The sequence below is a fragment of the Myotis brandtii genome, unplaced genomic scaffold (genome assembly GCF_000412655.1).
Source record: "Myotis brandtii unplaced genomic scaffold, ASM41265v1 scaffold471, whole genome shotgun sequence".
NCBI classification, from domain to species: domain Eukaryota; kingdom Metazoa; phylum Chordata; class Mammalia; order Chiroptera; family Vespertilionidae; genus Myotis; species Myotis brandtii.
This window is the reverse complement of record NW_005367989.1, coordinates 1205628-1218808: the sequence shown is the minus strand read 5'-3', so window position 1 is coordinate 1218808 and position 13181 is coordinate 1205628. Positions and strand designations below refer to the sequence as shown.

General features: G+C 40.6%; 1 protein-coding gene across 1 annotated transcript in view; it reads left to right on the top strand.

The window, feature by feature from the left end:
- Positions 1–9: 9 nt before the first annotated feature.
- LOC106727745 (regulating synaptic membrane exocytosis protein 1-like) overlaps positions 10–13181 on the top strand; it is a gene marked incomplete at its 3' end in the record, with an annotated part of 236116 nt that continues 222944 nt past the window's right edge. Inside the window, exon 1 of the mRNA XM_014547339.1 lies at positions 10–141. Coding sequence (XP_014402825.1) covers positions 32–141 — 110 coding nt within the window. The remainder of the gene's footprint in view (positions 142–13181) is intronic.

Here is a 13181-nt window from a genome sequence, read left to right as displayed (position 1 = left end):
CCCTGCTCGCCCACCCACCGTGCCTCCCCCCATGCAAGAGCTGCCCGACCTGAGCCACCTGACCGAGGAGGAGAGGAACATTATCATGGCAGTGATGGACCGGCAGAAGGAAGAGGAGGAAAAAGAAGAAGCCATGCTCAAGTAAGCCACCCCCAGCCGCGCCACCCGAGCCTCCGTGCCTCCCTCGGTCCATTCACCACTCACTCACCCAACCCTCTGGGCTGGGTGTGGGGGAGGGGGCTGGGCGAGGGTGCGGGGTGCGGGCGGAGGCGCCCTCCTTGGGGCCAGGGGCTCTGGGCTTGAGCAGGGAAGAGGTTAGGGGGACCGGAGGAAGGAGAGGATGTCACGGAGCCGAGAGCCCAGGAGCCGGGAGAGGGTGGCTGGAGACTGGGGTGCAGAGGAGGGTTGGGCGGACCGCGACCACCCTGGGGCTGGGATGTGAGGAAGCTGAGAAGAGCTGATCCCACCCTAGTGGAAGGGCCCTGGGTTGGGAGCAGGTTAGGGGGCAGGGGGTGAGTGGAAGGAAGGGGAGGTGGGAAGAAGAGGTGCTGAGAATAGCTCCTCTGCTCTTCTTGGAGTTGTTTAGCAGGCTGGGGTTACCCCACTGAAGGGTGTCAGTATTTACCTACGAAAAATGCTTATTTTTAGTGTTCATTTTGGGACTCATTCAAATCACAGAACAGGGTCTTTATTGGGGGGCAGTTGCCATCTTTGGGAACCTGCCTCCCCAGACTCCCTTTAACCTTTTATGCACAGTCTTTTACACAAAATACCTGTGTGCAGTCACATTTTCTTACATCTATGTAACGCCGTTGACAATGCAAAGTTTGTAATAGTGGGAGAAGCTGATGGGGAGTCTGGTGTGAATAAAATAGAGGTTCCTCTTTACTGGTTTCCAAGAGACCTCCGGGGCCTGCTCAGTTCCTGGTGCAAGCAGTACAATAGGGGATTGGGAATTTGCATACGTCTCCCCTTCTTTAAAGTCCATCAGCCCTTCAAGGGATCCCTGTCCAGTGCCTTGTGTCTGGGGAGGGGACAGGCCCATAGCTGGTGGTGTAGGAGTGTGTGACACTGTGCTGCTTACAAGGTCCTGGCACCCAGAGTCGGTTTTGCTGCTCCTTAGCATCATACCTAGAGTGGAGCTGAAGGGGACTTCAACCCTGCCTTCCCTTGACAGGTCTTCATGTATTCAGGAAAGTTTTCAACTCAGGGGTGCGGGGATTTAGAAACCCTGCCTGGGACTAATTGCTTGGTGTTTCCCTGGTTGGGTCAGTAGTGTATCTGGGGGCACAGGATTGGCATGAGGAGCCAAAGGGAACCTGTTGCATCTTCAGTTAGCTGACAGCAAAGAGGCAGACACAGAAGGGAAGAGGGGTGAGAACCAGGCATGGAGCACACCAACATGGCTCTCCCCACCCCCTAGGATTGCCTCCTGAAGAGAAGATGCTGCCACCAAAGGTTTCTTCTGCTTCCCCTCAGTGCAGCAGTGCAGTGGGAGAAGCTGATGGGGAGTCTGGTGTGAATAAAATAGAGGTTCCTCTTTACTGGTTTCCAAGAGACCTCCGGGGCCTGCTCAGTTCCTGGTGCAAGCAGTACAATAGGGGATTGGGAATTTGCATACGTCTCCCCTTCTTTAAAGTCCATCAGCCCTTCAAGGGATCCCTGTCCAGTGCCCTGTGTCTGGGGAGGGGACAGGCCCATAGCTGGTGGTGTAGGAGTGTGTGACACTGTGCTGCTTACAAGGTCCTGGCACCCAGAGTCGGTTTTGCTGCTCCTTAGCATCATACCTAGAGTGGAGCTGAAGGGGACTTCAACCCTGTCTTCCCTTGGCAGGTCTTCATGTATTCAGGAAAGTTTTCAACTCAGGGGTGCGGGGATTTAGAAACCCTGCCTGGGACTAATTGCTTGGTGTTTCCCTGGTTGGGTCAGTAGTGTATCTGGGGGCACAGGATTGGCATGAGGAGCCAAAGGGAACCTGTTGCATCTTGAGTTAGCTGACAGCAAAGAAGAGGCAGACACAGAAGGGAAGAGGGGTGAAAGCCAGGCATGGAGCACTCCCAACATGGCTCTCCCCACCCCCTAGGATTGCTTCCTGAAGAGAAGATGCTGCCACCAAAGGTTTCTTCCGCTTCCCCTCAGTGCAGCAGTGCTCACAGGACAGGGATGGAGGGAGGCTGTGTTCCTAGGCGGATGGGCCCCCGCCAGTGTGACTGCTACCCAGATGGGAGAGGGGAATATTGAGGGAGAGCTGTGGGTGCCGTGTCACAGCAAAAGTGTAGAAATCCAGTCATTCCTGCCCTTTCCATTGTAGACTCAGAAAAGGGCCATTAACTTGGAAGGCCAGAGCTGGCCTGCTTCTATCAAGAGCAGCAGGTTTCTGAATTCCCTGCTCCTTCTCATCCAAAAACTAAACCCCAAATACTTTAAGCCTGCTGCTTTGAGGGAGGCACAACCCTCGTTAACCTGCTGCCTGTCCCTGCCGGGAACAATGATGTCCCTGGTGCTGCAGGCTTCCCCTCTCCTGAGACTGGAAGTAGTGGATGGTGTCTGATGGTGCTGTCTGTCTGTCTGGTTGTCAGTCCGTCTGTCCTCACTGGTTGCAGCCCCTGCCACTTGTTCTGGGCACCTTCTCTGCTGGTCAGGATTTACAGGTTTGCTACTGTTCCCTTTGGTGTTTGCTGCAAACAGCTGGTGGATGGAGGCCTCCAGCAGCCAGTGAAAACCATGGGCTCCTGCTGGACAGGGTCCGGATAGGAAGGGGAAGGCACAGTGCAAGTAGTGGCCATCATGCTCCGTCATTGGCTGTTTCAGGGATGGCGGAGAGTGAGGGACTTTAAGTGCGAGTGGGTGAGTTTTTAGGACAGAATCTCAGACCTGCTAACTGCCTATGATAAGATTGTATGGGCTTCTATAGACGAATACAAATGAGGAGCACCATCCAACTATTCGTGTCTAAAACATCTTTCCCGCTGCTGCTCCTGTGGCTGCTGTCCACTGGTTTGCAAATATGGTTCCTTTATAGCAAGGATTCACACAATATTGCAGTATGTGATGCTGTTATACAACAGTTCCCTATAATCCAGGACCTCTGCATTAACTTTATCAATCAGCCTCCACTGCTAACACCTCGGCCTTTTGTGCAGTGGCACATCGGTGAGTGTTTTGGAATACCAGTTTGCTGCCATGTAAGTGTGTCAAATTGACTGCAATTAGCGGAACAGTGTTGTACATTTTTCTGGAGTGCACTTTATGCCATAAAAACTGGGGATCATAGGGACTATTCAGATGACCCATAGGTATATATAGGAGTTAATAACACAGTCAAAGGTGTTGGCCTTTTCTAAACTTTGCATAACAATAGATTGGAAGACAGGATGTTTTCCACGGGGCTTTGAAACATTTGTTAAATCAGAGATAAGCTTTTATGGTAATGCTGGGTCCCTCATATCACATATTGAGAAATTCACAACAGATCATATAAAGCTAAAGTTCTGGAAACAGAGTGATTAGACTTAAAATTCACTGTTGTCACCACTGCAGAACCATCACTTTGAGCTACCTACTGTGAATACTCTGTCCCTTCACAATGTATAAAAACAGACATTAATACATAGAAGATAGAAAAGTGATGGGTAAATATTCCAAAGAAACTTTACAAAGTATCAATTAAAATATAGTTGTATAGTTTAATCAGCCTTGATTGTAAATTGCTACGTGAATTTGGTCTTGATAATGCCTTTAAATATATATCAGTGGAAGAAAATACTCAAGCTACTTTCACCTCAAGATTTCAGGAAAATTTTTATTTGAAATTGTAAGTACTTTATTATAAACAATAATTCATTTTGTTTGCAGAGAGCACTGATTTTAAATACCATTGGTATATTACAAGAAATAGTTGACTCCTGCAAATAAATTTTACTGGTTAATTTAATTCTCTGAAAATAAAAGATCTTTTCTTAACCTTAATAGAGTTTTTGGTGTGTGTGTGTGCATTCTGGAGACTTTTTGAAACCTAACTTCCTCAATGAATACTCCTTTAAGTAACTGTCCCCAGACACCATGAGCCAATATATTACCTGGGTGGAAAACTGCATTATCTGGGACCTAAATCAGAGAAGATCTCTTGAAGATCTAAAATCTTATTCCCTTTTTATAAATACTTCATAGAGAAAGGAGCTACAGAATAGTAGAGAAGAGGAAAAAAAGAAATAGAGTTAAAGGGATGGTTTGAGAATGGAGACTGAGAACCATATTGGAATATTAAATAAAACTAACATTTATTGAGCATTTACCTCATGCTGGCCATTATCCTAAGTGGTTATTGACTCACATGCCAAATAGTTGAACTATGCTCAAGTTTAATATATGTATATTTGAATTCTCACAACAGCCTGCACAGAAGGTAAGTTAGGTCACATGATCCTTGATTCTTCATCTTACACTCAGAGTTCCAGTAATAACCTCAGCTGACTCACATGATGGCCCAGTCAGGATTCAAATCCAGATCTTTTTTTTAAATAACTTTTTTTTTATTACAATTGACATACAATACAGACCTTTTATTCCAAATCCAAGTATGTTCCCATACGCTACACTGTCCTACCAGAAAGAGGCTTGTATTTCATCTACCTTTCTTCTCTTTCCTTAGTTTCAGAGCTGTGGTTTGGCAAAAGGTTAGGCTGATTCAGAAGTTCAGCTGCTGATTCTAGGAGGGCCTGCAGCTTCACCCACTTTAATAGTTTTCCTGTGGATTGAGGGCAGGGGGATTGTCTCCAGTTCAAAGATAATAAAAAGCTTCATGCTATGGTAGAAAGACCTTTAACTTTGGATCCAAGCATTTTGGGCTTCTAGATCTAGTCCTACCACTTACTGTGTAAATGTAAGCAAGAAAATTAAACTAGGATTCCATGAGTTTCTATTTTTCTTATGAATCCTGCAGTTTGTGGTGTGAATTGATTTATAAAGATTATTGACTTTGGACTTCTCCCTGTCTTTTTAACAGGGAACTAAACACTAACTTTTCAAACATCCTTAATATCCACTTCCTTTGTGAGAGGAGAAAGAAAGTAGAAGGAGCAGAACTCTTTCTCCATTTTCTCCCTCCAATCAATTATACTAGTGTGGCTTGAAATGTATCCATAAGGCTCCATGACAGACCCCAATTAGCAACTGAAGAGAAGGAAAAGTTGACTAGGGCCGCTGGAGAGGGGTAAGGATAGACTTCCCATGTATGAAGGCATTCTGATTTCCTTGGGGTTTGCAAAGATTTTTATATTGTACACCCCAAAATATTCTGTCACAATGCTGAGTCAGGATGGCTATGAAAGAAAAGGAAAACGGTAATAGTAGTGAGAGAATGACTAAACCCTGAGAAGAGGGCTACCTGTTCTGAGGGGATTCTGTGTTAAGTAGGAAACCACAAGAGAGGGAGAACTTACAACCTTTCACTCAGAGTCTAGTCTCCTTCACACCATTGATGGGTAGGGTTAAATTTAGGGAAGGTTAACTATGAAATCTTCTGGAGGTTTCCATTTTCAACAAATACCTATCTTAGTAAATGTGCATGCTCAGTACTGAGTTCTCAAGTACTCCTGGAGAAAACATAGAAAAGGGAAGCCTAAACAATTAAAGAGGTGAGGAGTTAAAGGGAATGGAGGGTAAGAGACATAACCATTAGTTCACATTTTTGCCAGCCTGTCTTGGACTTTCTTTCAACTTGTGTTCCTTCTTAACCAAAACTGAGGGGGCACCATTGTTTAAGTAAATAGGTTACTAAATTAGGAGTAGAATATGGAAACCTGTGTGGGCTATATGTGCTGCTGCTGACTTGAATAGAAACACTACATCTTGCAAGTGTTATTTGCTCAACTTATTAAATTTGGAGAACAATTTGTGTTCAATGTGTATAGTAAGTTTCCTGGAAAGATGGCAAATATGGGAATTCTTGAAATAATATTGTTATTCTTCCATATGTGTGATATGTAGATGGACAGGTTTGCGTACCTGGGTTATATAGTCCATTGTGTTGCCTTTCATTTTATCTTTATGGTCTATTTTATATTTTTAAACAACTTTTTACATTTTGTCCTGTGATATGAGTTGAATGATTCAGAGCTGGTCCCGAAAGTTGAAGTAAATTTGCCTCCTAAGGCACATGGCAACTAGAGTAATAGAACCCAGGGCCACGTACATGGACTCTAGGTCTTTAGTGCTCTTGTAAGTCTTTTGAAAAGCGCATCAACCTGTGGGCATTATGGTTGTTTTCCCTCTTCTGTTGGGGGAGAAGACTGCCATATCTGAGTGCCTTCTGGTTACTTTACATATTTTACTCTGCCTGGTGCTCCCCTCCTGATGAAAAACCCATTAGTCAGCTATTAGTTTTCTAATATTAGTAAAATTCCCAGAAGTAGCCAGGTACCTTCCTGACCCTTTGCTCATGACATTTGATCCTGGAGTCCAGAGAATAAAACGTAAAGGGAACAAGAGAAGAATTTCGCATGGCTAAGTGGCATTTTCTGTCCCTTTCCAAGTCCTCCTGCCTCCACCCTCTAGATCTGGCCTCAGGTGACTCATTAAACCCCCTATGCACCTGGGGCTTTTCTAATCTCCTTGCTGGTTTGCTCTAATACCTTAGCAATTTTCCACCATCCTCCACCATGAGGTTATCTCTCCTCCCTACTATTGTTTTGAATTGTGAATTGTATTTATTAGGTAGACTATTTCTAACAAAGTATCATATCATATACAATTCAACATTAAGACCCTCATTTCAGGTATTAGAATTGGGTCAGGCATTGGGGCTGTTTGGGCAGAATAGAGAGCCCTCTGCTGATAGCCCAATGTTGGCATAGTTCTTCCTATGTTTTAATTGGTAGGTTTTAAAACTGTCACAGCAAAGGGAGGTGAGCATCAGATAGTTGGATAGAGCAATGGATTAGATTCTGGCCTCCGTTTATTTCTTTTTTATTTAATATATTTTATTGATTTTTTACAGAGAGGACGGGAGAGGGATAGAGAGTTAGAAACATCAATGAGAGAAACATCGATCAGCTGCCTCCTGCGTTTTAATTGGTAGGTTTTAAAACTGTCACAGCAAAGGGAGGTGAGCATCAGATAGTTGGATAGAGCAATGGATTAGATTCTGGCCTCCGTTTATTTCTTTTTTATTTAATATATTTTATTGATTTTTTACAGAGAGGACGGGAGAGGGATAGAGAGTTAGAAACATCAATGAGAGAAACATCGATCAGCTGCCTCCTGCACACTCCTTACTGGGTATTTGCCTGCAACCAAGGTACATGCCCTTGACCGGAATCGAACCTGGGACCCTTGAGTCCGCAGGCTCTATCCACTGAGCCAAACCGGTTAGGGTTGGCCTCTGTTTCTTTATGTGTAAAGTGGAATTGTTAATGCTGCCCTTCGAACTTGATGAGGCTGTGTGGAAGAATCCCAAGATCATCTTTTCCTGTGATTATTACAGCTACTAGGGGTCCTGTGGAGATGAGTTCTTGTAGAAAAACCCATCCATCGTGTCATGCTAGCAATGCAGCATGGCCAGGGCTGCATCTACCAGTGTGAGAATTTGGCGAGGAGACAAAAGGTAAAATGAGTCCAGGATTTGATCTGAGGGTATATTTACCTTCTTCCTTTCTCATTAAATAGCTCATAAATGTGTTTTAGCACAAAAAGCAATGTGGGCAAAATGATAAATTTTGAAATACCTAAAAGGCAACAATCCTAATTCAAAAATGAAAAGAGAAAGTAGCTGTAGGCAATTTCCTCATCTCTTACTAGAAAAAAATTTAGAGAAACATTCTGATAATTTTAGTGTCACTGAATTTAATAAATTATTCATTTTCAAAATTAGTTGAATGAAGGGCCATATACTTGTGAGGTAGTAGTTTCTCTTTCATGTTACTTTAGTGTTGGATAATGTAATAGATTATATGTGTTTAAGAATTTTTAAGATTTTTGTTCTGGATGTCTTAGGCTTTCTGTATATATATTTTCATACTCTTACATCAAGCTTATCTACACTTATTTTGCTCTAAAACACTTTTCTGTGCATGACAAGAGGGGAATATACTGCAGAATTTACCTTAGATATTCCTACCTCTGTTGCTATCTTGTGAAAATTTCCTGTACACATGAACCTTCATTCAAAGACAAAATAGACTTGTTTAAAAGGAAAGTGAATGTACACATTGGTTTGCCCAGGACAGTATCTGTTTATGCCTATTTCATGGTATAATTATGGATAGTACTTCTTTCTCTCAGTTTCAATCTGGATGATAAATTATATGGTTTTCCTCTTTATAAATTTTGCTTTCCCTGACCCAAATTATTCATTTGAAACTTCAGAAAATCAATTAACAGTGATAATATATATTTTATCAATAATGCAAACAAGTTGTACACATAGAGTGATGACACTCATTGTTTGGTAAGTGGAAAGGCTTTTGCTGAGAAGGAGGTGTTATCTTTGATGGAGCCTCAGTAAAATGCTACCTTTTATGGCAAAGTAAAATTTCAAAACATTTTTCAAGTAACTGTAGCTCTGAATTACAACTGCCTACAGGACTCTCTTTGGGAAAATTCCCCTTTGGGCCTTGCAAAAAAGCAGCCTGCAGTTGGGAGAAGACATTTAAATAGATTTTTAGAATGTAGTATTTTGATAACTCCTCTTAAGTTTAGATAGTAAAATAAGTTAATGTTATAGAAAGTAATTTTGTGCAATTTGAAAGTAATTAATGTGCTCAATTAGATAGTAGCTCCTTTAAAGAACCATAATGAGCCAAACAGATATCTTTGTATGATATAAAGGGTAATATCTTGCTAATGATTTATATATTATTAGTGTACACATTTCCCCATTGTTATGTCAGGTAATTATTGTCTCTATTTACATAGAGAAGGTATGTGAATTGAAAACCAATTAAGGTGTCTGTACTGTCATATAAACGTCTCACACAGTTTAGCTATTTTTAATGGGCTCTCATGAATGGTATGCATATTTCCTAAAGGGAACTGCTACAGTAGTAGTTATTGATGAAGTTTTCTGGATATATTTGTTAGACTTTATGTAGCCTATTTAATTAGCTCCCAACTCTCTGTGCTCAAAGCATTCTGATTGATATTTGAGAAGTGTTTGTACTCTCAAGAATATCCAGTTATTTTAAAGTTGTAAGTAATCAGTACACTAGCCTCATGTGCCCCATTATTGTTCTGACCACTTAAACATAGCTCTTAACAAATGCAAGGAGAAGGTCTTTACTCGGGTGGCTAGCTGTTTTGTTTTCAATCTATGGTGTTCACATTTTAGAAAACTAGGTAGATGGTGTCTGAAATATCTAAGGAATATATAAATCAATGTATCAGGTTTTTTCAAATATATGCCCACATACAGGCATTCGATTCATGTCAGAAAGATTACTTAGTGTATTAGTAGAAAGAGATGAAAACAAAAGTAAAGTTAATCGAATGGCTTTTCCTTTTATATTTCACACAGCTTAGCAGCTTTATCTTCCTTAGCTATCTCTGTCTTGTAATATATTGCGGCTTAAGTCTTCTTACCTAACCCTTCTTTTATAGGGGGAAAATGGATATATTTTACATCCTGGTATCTGAAATTAAGGGATATTGAAATGAGCTGGCTCATTTATTTTGGATATTAAAATCTGGGTAAGGGTAAAAATTGTACAGAGAAGATTCTACTTTGACACTCCTCATGATCATCATGAAAATTTTCATAAAAACATAATTTAAGAATTCAAGTATTCTTTTAATTAAGCTAGATATTTCAGTTTACCCAAGTCTATGTACCCTAAGCCAAATCTAGCCACCTAATATATAGCAACCTTCAGTAAAATCTTGATACTAGTCTGAAAAAGATACCATTGTCTGAGTATTGTTCCAGACACATTTATTAGAAAGGTATAGCGTGATATTTGGAGCTCCAAAGATCTAAGCTGTAATAGTCACTATTGAGTAGAACTATGATTGCTAATTAGTCAGGTGACTATTTAGCCCTTCCTTCCATAAAGGCAGCATAGTTTAAGACTCTTGGAGAAACACATACAATAAAGCAAAACAAAACAAAGTAAAGCAAAAACACAGTCCCAGGCCACAAGGAGCAGATAATTTATATAATAAGGTAGTGCAAATTAAAAAAAAATGACATGTAATTTCCTACACGTCCCTATTCAATCTTCTCTTTACTCTCAAATGTTGGCCTTCCCTTTGGTCTACTCTCAACCTTCTAGTCCTCCCATTTTATGTGCAGTATTTGGTCAATCTTAAGCATACTCCTGGCTTTAGTCATATATTAAATACTAGTAATTCCTAAATCTATATTATTACATTAGAATATTCTTCCAAATTTTAGATTAATGTCCTTAACCACCTGCTAAATATCTCTACCTGGATGTCTCATAGGCACTTTGGACTGATTGTGACCCATCATAAATTTCTTGATATTCTGCCTAAACATGATGCTTTTCTGTAATCCCTGTCATTATGGTAGCATCCCCATTGCAACTCCTTATTCAGCCACCACCAAATCCTACAGATTTTATCTCCTTGGAATACTTTGGATTTCTCATTTATTTTCCAATTCCATTGCCTTTACCTTAATGTTGACACTCATCACGACTCACCTGGCTGCCTGCAATAACCACCTAATTCATTTCCCTGCCACCAGTCAGGGTTCCTCCCATCTGATGTTCACACTGAGGTCAGAGAAATCTTTCTAAAATTCATCTGATTATGTCCCACCAGGAAGACCCCTTTGCTTCCAGAGTAAAGTTTAAAATTCTTAATCTGTACCTTGCTCTCTACCTCCTTTCACTGGTCTGTGCACAGCCTTACTGCACTAGTTCTCAAGGTATCATTGCTACTTCCCAGCCTGGTGACTCCACTTGTGTTTTTCTCTCTGTCAGGAATTTCCTTCTTATCTACCTAATTTTTATCTAACATTTCCAATTAACTTGGGACACCTCTTCTCAGATTTCCCAGATTAATTTTAATATTTGTCCTCGGTGCACATCTCTGTCATACATTTTTCATGTGACATTCTCACCTGAGTACGGCATAAGCAGAATCATTCTTATTTGTATCCCTCATATAAGCATGTGCCTGGCATGCAATAGGTGCCTGAAGTTTTAAAACTGTGTATGAATGAATGGATTTAGAGGATGTAGAGTGGAGGAGTCACCTGAGGCTGCTGGATGGATTAGTAAAGTATGAGTAGGTGGACAGAGTGGGAAGGTTATTTTAACCATGGGAATTCTAACAGCAAATTCTGAAAGCAGAAAATGAGCTGAGTATTTTTGGCTATTGAAAGAACCAGGTTGGCCAGAACTTATGAGGAGAATCTACTACATACTGGATATTACAAGGTTAAAATGAAATACAGTTTTCAGATGGTCTACTTTACTCTTAATTTATCATTCATATCTTTTTGAAGGACAGCGTTCTTGTAGTGTTTGAATGTCATTGTGGGAAGATATAAATAATACATTTAAAAAGTAATCTTCTAGACAGACATGCTTAATGGAAACATTTCCTTTGAATTAAAACATCACTAACTTCAGTAACAGTATAAAGCATAATATATGTTCTCTGATTTAATATTTAGAATTAGATCAGATGCACATGGCCGTAAATTGTTGTCCTGATTATATTTTTAATTTTTAAAAAATGCCTCTCAGTTAAGTCATCTAATAGACTTAAACTCCTTGAGAGCAGGCATCTTCTCTTCTCTTTGTTTTTTTGTTGCATCCCCCTATAGCTGATGCCTACTAGGACCTCAATAAGTGCTTGCTGAATGGAAATCACACAGTCTGTAAGTCAGGACACAAAAGCGCTGGCCTTTGACATACTATAGCTGAACTGAGTGGAGGTTTAGGTGGGAGCTGAGAGATGGTCTAGTCCAGTGGTCGGCAAACTCATTAGTCAACAGAGCCAAATATCAACAGTACAATGATTGAAATTTCTTTTGAGAGCCAAATTTTTTAAACTTAAACTATATAGGTAGGTACATTGTTATTAACTTAATTAGGGTACTCCTAAGGCTTAGGAAGAGCCACACTCAAGGGGCCAAAGAGCCGCATGTGGCTCACGAGCCGCAGTTTGCCGACCACAGGTCTAGTCTCATGCTGGCAAATAGAGCACAGGTGACTTCCTGTCCCTACAGCAGCATCACTGGTAGATGTTGGAGACCTCAGATCATAAGAATTGGCAATCAAACAGAAACATTAATCAATGAAGATTTATTGCAACTTCACTTTTTAAAAATCCTCATCCCAAGATATGTGAGGATATGGTGGTTTTTTAAAATTGATTTTAGAGAGAGAAGGAGAGAGAAACATTAATGTAAGAGAGAAACATTGATCAGTTACCTCCCACATCCACCCTGATGGGATCAGACCTATAACCCCAGCATGTGCCCTGACCGGGAATGGAACTGGAGACCTTTTGGTGCACGGGGTGACATTTAACCAACTGAGCCACACTGGCCAGGGCCCAGCTTCATTTTTAAGAAGATAAAACTGAGGCCCAGAGACTATTTCAGGTTTTCATTATTAAGTAGTGAGACAACTAGGTATTAGACTTCGGGTCTTTTTCTCATGGTCCAGTGTTTTTTAATACTGTCACACTCTCTCCACATAGTTTCCGTTAACTATCAAAGTCAAACAATTTGTTTATTTTTTTTCAAATTTGGTTTGATTTACCTACTCTCTAGGACTATATCCTGTTATAGAAAACTCCCAGGGAACCTCTAATTACTTTGTTGATTCTGAATTTGGTTATAGTGAGTATCAGTCCAAAAGAGTAGATGATTGCCAGAAAGTAAGAAATATTTTATTTAAAGATTGCCTTTGCAATGATATTTGTTGTAATTATATTTAAGCTGTATCAATACTTCTTAATTGTGATCATTTTATTTTAAATTTTAATACTTTTCTGAAAGGTACAGTGTTTTCAATATGCAATAATTTATTTATGATTTCAGATTAGCTTTTCCTACAATGTTTTTTATGTACATATTAAAATTATGTTTTGTTTTTCACTTAGAAAACACAGTTGGTTTTGGTTAATTGTGAGGAGAAGAGTTTTCTTTGATTCCCCCTCATTTGGAGCTTTGGCTTTAGCTAGACTGTTGGTCAATGACCCAAAGA